A 14107-nucleotide genomic window follows, 5' to 3' on the forward strand; every position below is an offset into this window, starting at 1 on the left:
GTGGTTTATCCAGGGTCTGTATGTTCTATAGGAGATTTACCTGGGTAGCGACAAGAGTAGATCAGCTACCATTATATGGGGCGTCCTTGAAAACTGTAAATCTTTCCTCTGGCGAAGAGCTATATTGCCCGGGTTTGGACGACCGTAATTCCGACCAAATATAGACATCCATTCTTCCAGGAGAAATACCGTGGAATTTCCTTTTCCTTCCCACGGAAGACTATGAACCCAATGGAGTTGCAGGAGTCAGCAGCAGGTTTGGTGCGGCAATTGGGGGAGAAAGTCGAAGATCCTCGAGGGTTTGGGTTCATGAGCCCTGCAATCTATGATACGGCATGGGTTTCTATGATTAGCAAGACGGTTGATGAACACAAGGCATGGCTCTTCCCAGAGTGTTTCGAGTATATTCTATCTCATCAGCTTGAAGATGGTGGTTGGGAGATGTACGCGTCTGAAATTGACGCAATTCTCAACACTGGTGCCTCGTTACTGTCATTAAAGAGACATTTCAAAAACCCCTATCAGATTGAATGTCTCTCACAAGAAAATCTGTCAGTTCGCATTGACAGAGCCCAAAATGCGTTCCAAAAACTTCTCGATGAATGGAATGTTGACAGTACACTCCACGTCGGATTCGAGATCCTGGTCCCGGCACTTCTCAGATATCTTCGAGAAGAGGGCATTACTTTTGTCTTTCCCGGTAGAGCGCGTCTGCTTGAAATTGAGCAGCAGAAACTATCAAAATTCAAATCGCAATATCTTTACCTTCCAATCAAAGTGACTGCTTTGCATTCCCTAGAAGCGTTCATAGGAGCCATTGACTTCAATAAAGTCAGTCACCACAAAGTCAATGGGTCATTTATGGCGTCTCCATCATCTACAGCAGCATACATGATGCATTCAACGCAATGGGATGATGAATGCGAGCACTATCTCCGCCACGTCATTTCTCATGCGTCTGGGAAAGGATCCGGCGGTGTTCCGAGCGCCTTTCCTTCCACCATCTTTGAAAGTGTTTGGCCTCTATCAACCTTGCTTAAAGTGGGTTATGATTTGAACTCTGCGCCTTTCATTGAGAAGATCAGAACATACTTGCGTGATGCATTTGTGGCCGAAAAAGGAATTCTCGGCTTTTCTCCTTTTGTTGGCGCTGATGCAGATGATACTGCTACCGCAATCTTGGTGCTCAACCTTCTGAATCAACCAGTCTCCGTTGACGCCATGCTGAAAGAGTTTGAAGAAGAACATCACTTCAAGACCTACTCTCAGGAGCGAAATCCCAGTTTCTCCGCCAATTGTAATGTTCTTCTTGCTTTACTATATAGCCAAGACGTGTCCCTTTATAGCGCTCAGATCGAAAAGGCTATAAGGTTCCTCTACAAGCAATTCAAAGACTCGGCATTGGATGTTCGGGATAAATGGGTATGTTCATGAAATCAATATTTTCTCACAATGCTTGTTACTTCATATGGCTAACAGTCAGATACAGAATTTATCTCCATACTATTCTTGGCTGCTTATGACACAAGCTATGACACGGTTGACGAACCTTCAAAAGACTTCAAAGATAACATTGAGTAATCATTCAATCAGCAAAGACTTAATTTGTCTGCTGCTAAGAATATCTTCTACCGTGCTTAAAGACCAGAAGCCAGGAGGCTCATGGGGTAGCACTCGAGCATCCAAAGAAGAGACTGCGTATGCAGTGTTGATCCTAACTTATGCTTTTTACGTCGACGAGATTCCCGAATCGTTACGAAACGATATTAAGATTGCTATTGAAAATGGTTCCTCCTTCCTATCTGAGAAAACAACACAGGCTGATTCAGAGTGGCTTTGGGTTGAGAAAGTTACATACAGATCAGAGATTCTTTCGGAAGCATACCTTTTGGCTGCTCTCAAACGAGCAACTGACTTACTTGAAGAAAAGACAGAACCCGTTGCCGGCGTTAGCGCTACTTCCACTAATGGAATCGAACAAACCAACGGAATCAACGGTAAACTTGAAGTCAATGGTACTAATGGCACTCACAAAACGAATGGTATCAATGGTACGCATGAAACGGACGGAACCAAGGGTGTCAACGGCACGAATGATTGCTTGGATTTGTCTCACGATACAAATGGCAAGGTGGAAGGAACTCCTGCGATCATAGAAACGAATGGCCACCAAGTGAATGGCGCAAATCAAGACGTGCCTCTGACAGACGGCACGTCCAATAGAGATTCTATTTCTATCCATACAGATCACTCAGGCAGTTACTATCACCGCAGTGATTGGACAACCTATGAAGAAGAAATTCTTCTGGGTCCATTTAACTACCTAGAGAGCCTCCCTGGCAAAAACATGCGTTCACAACTGATTCAATCATTCAACACATGGCTCAAAGTTCCAGAACGCAGTTTAACTGTCATTATTAAGGTGGTATCAATGTTACATACAGCCTCACTCTTGATCGATGATATTCAGGATCAATCAATCCTCCGCCGCGGGCAACCTGTAGCGCACAGCATCTTTGGCACAGCGCAGGCAATGAACTCAGGGAATTACGTGTACTTCCTAGCTCTTCGAGAGGTTCAGAAGTTACAGAACCCGAAAGCTATCAGTATTTATGTTGGTTCTCTGGTTGATCTCCACCGTGGTCAAGGCATGGAGCTTTTCTGGCGGGATTCTCTCATGTGTCCTACAGAAGAGCAGTACCTTGACATGGTCGCGAACAAAACTGGAGGGCTGTTTTGCCTTGCTGTTCAACTAATGCAAGCCGAAGCGACCGTACAAGCTGACTTTATACCACTTGTAAGACTACTTGGCATCATCTTCCAGATTTGTGATGATTACTTGAACCTGAAATCCACAGCATATGCAGATAATAAAGGTTTGTGTGAGGATCTGACAGAGGGCAAATTCTCTTTCCCCATTATTCATAGCATCCGAGCCAACCCTGGGAACCGGCAGCTCATTAATATTCTGAAACAAAAGCCACGTGAGGACGACATTAAACGCTATGCTCTATCGTATATGGAGAGCACGAAATCATTCCATTATACTCGTCATGTTGTCAAGAAACTGAAGACAGAGGCACTTGATACAATCCAGGAATTGGAACGGCAGGGCTTGGATGAGAACATTGGCATTCGAAAGATACTCGCTCGCATGTCCCTTGAGTTATGATATACGTATTGTATAGAGATTCGATCGCCGTCAATTACGTGAAGCTATATCCTTTGAAACTAAATGCACTATTTATTAGGTTTGAAGTTTATCAATGCCACATATACGCGTATACAATGCAATTTACTATTGGAAACTGTCTATCCACTAAACTCAGATACTGTCTTTCGCATCGTTCCGGGGCTCATTTTATAATCACGAGTGTATGGATTAACTTATCAACCTCATATTCTGTCAATCCACACTGCTGGACAAAGTAATTTCGAGCACTTCCGAACTTAGCTCGCACGACATCGTCTAGGAAAGACTTCATAGTCTCCGGGTGGCTGGCGATAATGAATTCCGCATCCTGGCGTGTTGCTGCATCTTTCCTTTGCAGCAGGCGTTTAATTAGATGTTCCCGCCAGGCTCCGAAACCCTCGGTAGTCATAGCATAGTCTTCAACTATCTTCTCAGTCGAAACACCGCAAAGGCTCAATAGCAATGCTGCAAAAACTCCGGTCCGGTCCTTTCCCAGAGTACAATGAAACAGGATCGGCTGGTCCGGATGCTGTATTATGTGCTCTGTTATTTTACGGAAACTGCCGTTTTCTGCTGCGCTTCGTGCGATGGCTTCATACGCGGGGACAAATCCTGCAGGATTGGCACTCGTGGAGGAAGCGGAATGTGTTACAGGATCGGGGGATACCCCGTACTTCTTGACTAACGACGCTGGGGAATAGTCGCCCTCATTGAAGACCGGCACGGAATAGCGAGTCGTGCAAGGTATCTCAAGTAGCGAATCAGGATAATGAGTAGTGACAAGCTGAATTTCGGTTTGCGAACGAAAGTCAAAAATCACCTGGATGCTAAGCTCGTGTGCTAATGTGGCAATACCAGCCGGGTTAATCTGCGACGGCTGAGCCGATCGAAAGATAAATCCAGGCCGAATAGACGAATGACTACCCTGGAGGGTCGCTTCAGATGCATTGTGCGGTGAACCGTTTGACGCAGGAGCAGGAGGGACAGTATCGCATGGGTAACCGCCCAGTTCACGGAAATTCGCCACTCCGCTCACGCAAAGAAACCGTGAAGTCGCTGATGTTCCGGCAGAAGCCGTGGTAGCGGTGTCATTAGGCATGTCGTTCAAGTTGACTGGTGCTGATCCAGGAATATAGTAGTGTAGGTTCCACATATCGCACGCGGGGATACTAAACTACTATATTCCTACCTTCGAGTGCCAGAAACCGCACTAAAAATTGGGATGAAGGAAAGGAAATTAGACCTAGACAAAACAAAAAGTTACATCCAAGGGTTACATGAGGATAAGCCATGATGTATGTAATCTGACTATTCAGCGCTCGACAAAAGGGATTAATACCGCAAAGCTTGACCCATGAAAGCCCGAACGGCGATAGTGGTCTCATCTAGTCTCGGTGTGGACTTGACGTACTTCGCTTATACAATCCAGTGAATATACGAGATAGCTTATATGATTTAGACTTCTGAAGGATCTAATACGTGCTATAGGGGTCGACTAGTGAGAGGTGCAATGTACGTAGCCTTATTTGCTGCAGATTTTGCAACGGCTTGACTAAACGAGCCACGAGCTGAAAAAGCAATCAAGGAAAATAAGCGCATTTCATCCAATGGGATGATCGGGATATTATTTAGATTACAACGGAGGGTTTTCTAGTGGATTATGGTTGGAGAGTTACGGCCATGTGAATACTGTATACATATGGTTTTCCCCACATCCGGGGAAAAATTACCGGGCTTATAAATATGCTTATTCATGCAGCGCATTAGCGGTGTTTATGTATTGTATTTTATGTTTACGCCATTCAATACATTATGGGTCCATACGTAACATACCAGCTCTGTATTTCCGCGTAACGTTCCAGCAATACCATACCGAAACGAGCCAGAAACAAACCACAAGAATTGTTCCAGTCCGTTACCGGAAAGAAATAGCACGAATGCATCTGAGGTCTGAAGCATGCTTCGGCCATATGTGAGATCTCCAAATGATTGTCATAATTGGACTCTTAGAATATAGCGTTTGATTCGAGATGTCCACGGTCAAAGTTCTGCATGACACTGCTGAAGACATTCAGAACCTCCACACCAACCTTGTAAACACCTTCGAGTCTGGAAAGACAAAAGATCTAGCTTGGCGAAAATGGCAACTCAAACAGCTTTGGTGGATGCTCGAAGACAACGAGAAAGAATTTACGGCTGCAATGAAAGAAGATCTGAATAGGTCAAGTATCGAGTCCATGATTACCGACTTTGCTGGAGCCCGGAAAGATATTTTGTACCATCTCCAGCATATTGATCAATGGGCGGCAGACGAACCGCTAGGAGACACCTTTGTAGCCAAACAACTGCGTTTGGCGAGAATACGGAAAGAGCCCCTAGGTGTAGTCCTGATCATTGGGGCATGGAATTTTCCTCTACTTCTGGTTCTCCAGCCGCTGATTGCAGCCATAACAGCGGGTTGCTGTGCAATTATCAAGCCTTCTGAGCTTATTCCAAGCTGCCAAGCTCTGCTCAAACATCTGATACCCAAATATCTTGACAAAAGCGCCATTGGTGTGGTCTGTGGTGCTGTGGCAGAAACAACTTCATTGCTTGAACTGCGATTCAACCACATCTTCTTCACAGGCTCTGCGACCGTTGGTCGTATTGTCAGTGCCGCAGCCGCAAAGAATTTGACGCCACTGACATTGGAACTTGGGGGACAATGCCCAGCCATCATCTGCAAATCCGCCAATATTGATCGTGCTGCAAAGTGTGTGGCTTTTTCCAAATTTCTTAATTCTGGTCAGATATGTCTGTCGGTCAACCATGTGTTTGTCGATCCGTCTGTATATGATCAATTTACTGAATGTCTCAAATATTGGATTCAGACATTTTTGAATGGCCAATTAACGGTTGACACTGCAATTGTGAATCCGAGTCATTTTGATCGGTTATTAAATCTCATCTGCAATACCGAAGGCAGGATTTTTTACGGCGGAACGGGAAACCGTGAAACACGCAGAATGGAACCAACTGTAGTCTTGGATGTCGACATAAATGGTAGGACCTTCTACGTATTGTTATAATGCCCATTCTATAAAATTGAACCCGTACCTCTTTGTGCATGTTGTTATGTTAACACTCAAACAGACACCCTGCTCCGAGATGAGATATTCGGACCAATCTGCCCAATTATAAAAAGTGATTTTCGAAGTGCCTATATTGCAACAAAACAGTAAGTGCCTCTAACCTGTTTGGATCCATGCATATTATCGTCACTAACAGTCTCTTAGAAAGGGACACCCCTTGGCCATGTACATCTTTAGTAACGACAAATCAGAAGTTCAAGAAGGCATGTTGACCTACATGGGGATATTAAAATACCCAATGTTCCACTGCTAACTCAAGTGAATAGTCCTCGATAACACGAATAGTGGTGGAGTCACAGTCAATGACGTGATTCTTCATGCAGGATTTTCCGGTGCACCTTTTGGTGGTGTCGGATCTAGTGGCCATGGATACTATCATGGCGCCTATGGATTTAACAGTTTCACCCATTTTAGAACGGTTATGAATTCTCCGAGTTGGTTGGAACGAGCGTTGACTTTCCGCTACCCTCCATTCAATGCCATGGAAACCCCAAAGAGTTTTAAACTAAGGGCAAAATTCAAACGAGGAGAGAGCATTAACGACCAACGGCGAAAACCTGCAGTCCTTGGAAGTAAAGGGGTCTATCTATCAGCAGCTGTTACCGTATTGGGTGCTCTTTACTACTACTTCTATCATTACCTATCTAGAAGTGAGATAGTTTATAGCCAATAAATTGCAGTCTATTTTTTAGGTTATAGGGGACGTTATCGACAGATAAACACAATAAGGGGTAGAAAAATCTAATCGGTCAGGAAACACGACAGATTTACAGTCTTGATCTCCTCCATAAATGCATCGAGCAACCAGAATATATTTACTATGCCTACTGCACTCAAATATGCAGGAACCGGTGGACTGTTAGCAATTAACATATGTAAAGAAATACATAGGTAAAATGAACACTCAAAGGATATTTTCTTCCTCTAGAAGTCCCCACCATTCTCCAATAATCTGAAGTCCATTATACGCACGCACTGGCAAACCACCCAACACAAACTTGCTGCCTACTTGACCATAATCATACAGGTATTACAATACAATACAAGCAGGAATCATGGCCCTGATATCTATCATGTCATCAATTTACTTACTATGATTTAGCTGTTTTATGATTATCCGATGGTGGTTAGCCTCCACAAAAAAGGGAGTGAGGGGGAAATAAGTGCTTATCATCATGGCGCCTCCGCGGTCGGATAGGGAAATTACGATGCCGACATGGAGCACAAGAGAAAAACCCACCTACAGTAACGTATGGTCATTGTAAGATTAACAGGTACCGTAGTTTGTCTAAGGACTCGAGTGAATGTGATCAAATGGCTTAGGTCATTTGTGCAATTGTACTAATACTGGACACATTGTTTCATAGACCTGGAGAGGTTTCTCACTAAGTCCGTAAAGCACGCTATCAAGCCCTCTCACAGTAGCATTGATCAATCCTCTACAGCTTCGGCCGGTTAATAGCTAGGGAAGCCTACAAATCGTGTTTTACTGTGCAAAAGGTATACGAAGAAGATGATAGCAGAACATATTCCCCAGCCTTCCTTACTTCAAGGCACGCTGTTAGTCCTTGTTGTCTCTGTTGTCACCCGAATCGTGTGCCTCGAGATCAAGCATCGTGCGTTGAGTGACATTCCAGGCCCATGGGTTGCTAGATACACCAACGCATGGCGGTGTTACTTGGCTTGGGTCTACAGCGACCGCCCAGGAGGTATCACATACCACGAGGTCATTCACAAAAAGTACGGGGATGTAGTGCGTGTAGGACCGAAAACTGTCTTCATCAATGATCCCGCTGGCATTCCTGTTGTGCTAGGATTCAAAGATAGACTTGAAAAAACGGATTCTGTCAATGCATTCATGCAACCCGGAAAACCAACATCCATCGTGGGCATTCGGAATGAGCAGAAACATGCTTCGTACCGTCGCCCAATTCAGGGAGCTTATTCATTGTCCAGTCTGAAGCTATACGAACCAGCCATTGATGATATGATCAACAAATTGACGAGCATATTTGACGAAAAATGCCGAAGCAAGACCGTCATCAATGTTACCCAATGGTGCCATTTTTGTGAGTCTCGCAAAGATATGAAGACCAGCGATATTGAATTTCTACTAACAATATAAATTTGAATTAGTTTCATACGATACAATCATGAACATTACTTTCGGTGCTCCATTAGGTTTCCTCGATAATGCCAAGGACATGTATGGTTTGATTGCAAATCAAGTGAAACATGTCGCCTATGTTCGAGTGGTATGATCTCCATTTCAAAACAATTATTGCCATGACATGGGCTTACAAACGACAGCTTACTCAATGGCCAGGGCTGGACTATGTTATACGAACAAACCCTATCGTTGTGGCATTTAAGAAACACAAAGAATCACCATTTTTTCGTTTCGCTGTGCAACGTATCCGACAAGAGGTCGAAAAGCCCACAGCAGATGAGGTCCCCAAAAGAACGCTTTTACAACATTTCGTGGATGCGAAATCTAGGTATCCAGACATCGTTGATGATACTCAAATTCGTCTGTACTGTGCCACCAACTCCTTAGCTGGATCTCTCAGCCCGTCACGCGTGCTTGACTGTGTGTTGTCTTGGTTAGCACAGCATCCGGGGGAACAAGATCGTCTTTATGAGGAGATCGTGAAAAATACCAGGGAGTTTCCAGTCTCACTAGAGGACACTGTAAACATGCCATATCTGGGGGGAGTTATCCGCGAAGGATACCGACTACATCATGGAGGAGACATTGCTATTGAACGCAAAGTAGGACCCAGTGGAGCTACTCTCCCAGATGGGCGTTTTATTCCCGCATACTACGACATAGCCATGAGCAGTCCGTCTATCCGTGTTTGTTCAGCCTTTGGCGAAGAGCCTCATGTATTCAAACCAGAAAGATGGATGAGAGCTAAAGGAGAGAGTGACGATGACTGGAAGGCTCGCCGAACATACATGGATAAGGCTGATTTAACATTCAGTCAAGGATCAAGAGCTTGCATTGGGAAAAGTTTTACTCACCTAGAGCTTTTCAAAGTTGTCGCATCGGTAATGGGCCAATTCAAGGTCTGTGAATCCCAGATCCACGCGTTTAACATGACGAGCTAATCAAACATGCATCTAAAGCTCGAACTCGCTGGAACACCGAAGCGATTCGTAGTACCTGTTCAGCTTGTTCGACGCTCTGATTCAGTTAACTATTCAGGGTCAAATGATGTCTATCCTGGCGACCGGACTGTAGCCGCAGCATCTCGTCTTCGTGCTCAACATAATGTATCAAAAGCAGCACTCGGCGGGCTTGTATTTGCTCCACTTAATTTCAATCAACCTAACGTCCGAGTACTAGACTGTGGAACTGCGGATGGCTATTGGCTATACGACTTATCGAAACAACTCGATCCTTCGGCTGCACTCATTGGAACAGACATTGGTTCATTTCCATTGGACTCTTTCCCGAAACCGAGGAATATGACATTGTCCATACACTCTTATAAGGATCCATGGCCAGCCTCTTGGCAAAACTCGTTTGACTTGGTGCATATGCGGTTCTGTGTAGCGGGGCTAAAAGATCCTAACGAGGCACGTATAGCCATTGACAGACTGATTTGCCTTGTCAAACCCGGTGGATGGATTCAACTAGTCGACAGTACTTTATCATCGGGCAGGATTCTCGACAATGACAAACCCAGCACAATTCTTTTCAAATCCATGGCCCGCATGCTTGAGAGCAAAGGTCAGGATACAGGTGCTGGGTTACGAATCAGACCACTTCTGGAAGGCTCTGACAGGCTATCGCATATTGATAGTAAAGAAGTCGTTGCAAAATTAGGCAAGGGTGCTGAATCTGAGCAGCTTAGGAAAGATGGTGTATACAATCTGATGAAAATGATTGACACATTGAAACCTAAACTAGAAGGTTCGTAACATTTTCATTTGGGTTGCTTTTGTTATATTCTAAAGATCGTTTTTTTAATGATATTTACAGGTCTAGTGGACTGGCCTGTGACCCCGGCAAAACTTGAGGAGTTAAGATCACAAATCGTGGAGGAGGCAAATAGCACCGGAGCTGACAAGGCGTATTACGCCGCTTGGGGAAAAAGGATCACCTAGGGTTGTATAATTTTCTTGACTGGTGAAGATCCATTGTTAGCAATCTATCTAAATTAAATCATCTTCACCACATTTAAGTCGACTCGTTATCAAATTGTATGTAGACCACACTTTAACTAAGTACTCAGCCCCAAAACTACCAATCTCCTCCACAGTTGGTGACTTCTGCTTGACAATTCCGAAATACCCCTGAGGCTTTTGACTAGAAACCAACAAACAGCGAATTGATAGTCATCGAAGTCGGATCGTGGCAGGGCTACATACTAAAAGGATGCAACAAGGCTGACATGACGGACCCGGTGGTAAGAAGGCTTCCATGATTGGCAACAACTCGCACTTTTGTAGGAGGTTGCAGCGCATACCTGAACTTGAGCTGCAGTTATAACTGATTGTGAATATTTATCTCAAGCCATTGATAGAATTAACCTGACCTCGCCTGCTGGGCATAGTCATCGTGAAACGTGTAATCTTGGGGTATTGTATTGATGATAACATACAATATGTCTATCTTAATTCAAATATAGTTTTCTATTCAGCTTTTCTAGTTATAATAATAGATAAGCAATGAAGTAATAGGAAGAATAACAATAATAGGTACACAAAATGGTTGCAATATTTGTTTGTACTTGTGAATAGTCACAAAAGCCAAAGTGTATACCCTATATTCCACAAAATTGCCGACTTCATCGTTAGCCACAGCTGGAAATTTGTTCCATTATTGGAATCAATGGATATTACCGTCATTTTCTTCTCACTATCTTTGTCATCATGAAGCAAACATCCTTTTCCAATGTCTACTGTACGCGCTTCGAACTTTCAAACAATACCAACTGCTCTATTGCCACAACACACTTACTCAACCGCTTCTAAGCCTGCTCCCTACAGCATCTACAATTGATGATGGCTAATCCGGGGGGGATTTCTCCCCTTTTCAACGAGAAAACCATGACATACCTTATCCTGGACTTCAATACCACCGAAAACGGACCTGATGGCGAGAAACTGTTGCTGAGAGCTGATCGAACGACGGATGACTCAGGACAAAGTCGTGATCAACCTCTCGAAATCCCGATAGGAACATACTACTTAACATTGAGATTGGCCTACGAAGAGCCAATCGAAACTACGAATTCAAAAGGCGAAATGGAGGATCACTTCGAGAAACAAATGTGGCATATTGAAATAGAGAGTGCGATTGTGATACCTGAGCAGCCCATGAGACCAATTCTGGTTATCTGCAAGCCTCAAGGCTCGATGGGTCAGCAGCTAACGTACGTGGTTGAATCAACAAGGGTGGACCTTCTGTATTTGGGCAATATAGTCTTTCGTAATAAGGGAGATTATGAGTTGATGTTGGTGGGGGATATTCACCTCTGCTTCTGGGACGAATATGGGGCTATGTTCAAACCACTCACGAGGAATCTCAGGTACTACATTCGTGTTTTATGACGCCAAATTTTTCTTACTCACGAATGGAAATATTGGATTCTCTGATACCAAACGTCGTGACACTGTGTTCAGTCTCTCGAGCGACAGTTCATAAGATTACATGACTCAGTTTCCGACCAGCTAGGCTAGAATCATGATTCCTCTCATACCGAGCTATCTTTCTTGATTAATTCTTGCTTTTATTGCCTATATTTTCATTCGGTGCGTGAGTTAGCATGGTTCTTTTCGTCCTTACCCTCTATTGCAAATAGCTTCGCTTGGTCAACTGGAATTAAATATGCCACCATAAAACGAATTTCACATGCAAAACGGTAAATACATACATATCGCTTGTAATAAAGCTGAATTAAGGATTTTTCATGACTTGGGGTATCGATAGTAGCTTCCTCGTGGGTCCTCATTGGCTACATCGCAGGCCGTCAGCGTATACCGTGTAATATGGCTTTTTTAAATTTGTGTAACGAGGCGAACAAGTACCGTCTAATGATTCTACACCGATCAGGTCTTCTACTATTGATTTACTTCTGTCAGAGGCTCTCGGGCTCTACAATTTTCATTTCCCCAGTCACATCAGATGGGCGGCAACATCCTGTTAATGTAGCCATAATTTGCCTAGCGTTTTCTTCTCTCACTTCACTTCGACACCAACCATAAACAGTAATGAAAATTTTCTGATCTGTTGCTATCATTTATATACCACCGAAAATATCTGCACAGGGCACATCATTGTATGATGCTTACTCGGTTCCTTGAAAATCTTCGGATTATTTCATATCTAGTCGAGTTCATATTTCCACTTCAACTGATAAACAGCAGGGTATTTGTTGTTAATAGTCTTCTTTTTACTTAGTGTCAATAGAAACTTGTTATGTAAGTCCCATAACCATCTACTGCTGCTGTCAGAATCGTGTGTTAGGCCGGGAACATGAGTCCCCTTTTTGCAGTTGGCAATTTCGACGTTATGGTTTGGGGAGAAACCAAGCTTCCAATGTCGAAAGCAAGCTTTACATGCAAGCTTCATGTCATATTCTATCTATATTTCATGACTTTTGGGGTTTCGTCAATATCTTCGTTGATCAGACTTCTGTTGACATAATCACATCTCGTTGCAAATACCCCAGTAGACTGTGGTGATATGCGATGAGTATGACTGCATATGACTACGCCTGTGTTAAGGTATAAATAGACCTGCATTTACATCCACGTAACCTTCTCCAACATATAAATCTTACTTATTATCCAAATTCTATCTCAAAGAACTTCGAAACAAGATGCCGGGAACCGAAAGCATGAGTGTCGACTCCACTAGTTCACATCTTCTAAACGCCCGGCCTTACATTGCCTTGGGCTATCGCCGCATTGACCCAGATACCGGTGGTATGGAGGCAGAACAAAACCATATTACCGGTGAAACTGGAACAGATCCTGAAAACCCTCTAGGAATTCTCCCAGGTTGTTACCAAATGGAGCTTCATATAAAGTATGATATTCCAACAGACTACACCAAGCCCGATGGGACAACTGAACAAAGGAATCGGTGCAAGACTTGGCATTGCGAACCGAGCGACGAAAAGGATAATCCAGGCAATTGCTTAGTCAATATCACGGCCATCTTCAGGTCAGGCAGTCCGTTGGATCGGCAGTTATCGTACCAGGTTAGACCATCACAGGGGAGTTTCATATCGCTGGGAAGTGTCAAGCTGGCACCGATGCAAGAATTTGAAATGATGCTCGTGGGAGACGTGCATCACCTCTTCCTTGATGGCCCAAATTTAGTGGTTAAAAAGTACGCCGGAAACCTGAAGTACTATGTTCAAGTTACTGGTTCCGTTGAGTGAGACCATTGGTATCTAGTATGCCCAAGTAACTTCAGGTCGGTCAAACAAGGGGATGATTGTGTATGATAGACTGGTCACATGTTCACTATCAACTAGATATATCCCATACAATTAACTATATACCCCTAATCACTTAGTTCAAACCCAAATTCCACTCAGCATGTAGATTATATCCAAAGTATGCACCGGACAGAATATTATCTCGATAACAAATACATGATACCCTTAGGTTTCAATATGACTATGAGCACATGATCAATGATTGCAGTAATGACATGGCCTGACTCAGACTAGATAAGACGTGCTCTTAATTGGTCTGTTACTTACAGTAGCTATCAAGAACATTTCACGAAGGGTATCAGGGGGACTCATAACTCTTCGTC

The 14107-nt window shown here is 43.7% G+C and overlaps 6 protein-coding genes across 6 annotated transcripts; 5 read left to right on the forward strand and 1 right to left on the reverse strand.

Annotated features, from left to right (window-relative positions):
- Positions 1 to 231: 231 nt before the first annotated feature.
- Positions 232 to 3172, forward strand: EYB26_009324 (uncharacterized protein; the record flags this gene model as incomplete). Its single annotated transcript, XM_054268574.1, has 2 exons — positions 232 to 1422; positions 1490 to 3172. 2 exons carry the CDS (start codon positions 232 to 234, stop codon positions 3170 to 3172), a joined length of 2874 nt encoding a protein of 957 aa, XP_054124549.1.
- Positions 3173 to 3356: 184 nt separating this feature from the next.
- On the reverse strand, positions 3357 to 4346 carry EYB26_009325 (uncharacterized protein; the record flags this gene model as incomplete). Its single annotated transcript, XM_054268575.1, has 1 exon — positions 3357 to 4346. One exon carries the CDS (start codon positions 4344 to 4346, stop codon positions 3357 to 3359), a length of 990 nt encoding a protein of 329 aa, XP_054124550.1.
- An 877-nt stretch (positions 4347 to 5223) lies between these two features.
- EYB26_009326 (uncharacterized protein) lies at positions 5224 to 6997 on the forward strand (the record flags this gene model as incomplete). The annotated part of the gene is made up of 4 exons (XM_054268576.1): positions 5224 to 6235; positions 6326 to 6410; positions 6469 to 6500; positions 6591 to 6997. The coding sequence occupies 4 exons, from the start codon at positions 5224 to 5226 to the stop codon at positions 6995 to 6997; spliced, it is 1536 nt and encodes a 511-aa protein (XP_054124551.1).
- An 840-nt stretch (positions 6998 to 7837) lies between these two features.
- Positions 7838 to 10437, forward strand: EYB26_009327 (uncharacterized protein; the record flags this gene model as incomplete). The annotated part of the gene is made up of 5 exons (XM_054268577.1): positions 7838 to 8393; positions 8461 to 8579; positions 8635 to 9393; positions 9454 to 10243; positions 10313 to 10437. 5 exons carry the CDS (start codon positions 7838 to 7840, stop codon positions 10435 to 10437), a joined length of 2349 nt encoding a protein of 782 aa, XP_054124552.1.
- Positions 10438 to 11382: 945 nt separating this feature from the next.
- On the forward strand, positions 11383 to 11886 carry EYB26_009328 (uncharacterized protein; the record flags this gene model as incomplete). The annotated part of the gene is made up of 1 exon (XM_054268578.1): positions 11383 to 11886. The coding sequence occupies one exon, from the start codon at positions 11383 to 11385 to the stop codon at positions 11884 to 11886; it is 504 nt and encodes a 167-aa protein (XP_054124553.1).
- Positions 11887 to 13157: 1271 nt separating this feature from the next.
- EYB26_009329 (uncharacterized protein) lies at positions 13158 to 13724 on the forward strand (the record flags this gene model as incomplete). Its single annotated transcript, XM_054268579.1, has 1 exon — positions 13158 to 13724. The coding sequence occupies one exon, from the start codon at positions 13158 to 13160 to the stop codon at positions 13722 to 13724; it is 567 nt and encodes a 188-aa protein (XP_054124554.1).
- Positions 13725 to 14107: the final 383 nt, after the last annotated feature.

Source organism: Talaromyces marneffei, chromosome 7 (assembly GCF_009556855.1).
Source record: "Talaromyces marneffei chromosome 7, complete sequence".
Taxonomy (NCBI): Eukaryota; Fungi; Ascomycota; class Eurotiomycetes; order Eurotiales; family Trichocomaceae; genus Talaromyces; species Talaromyces marneffei.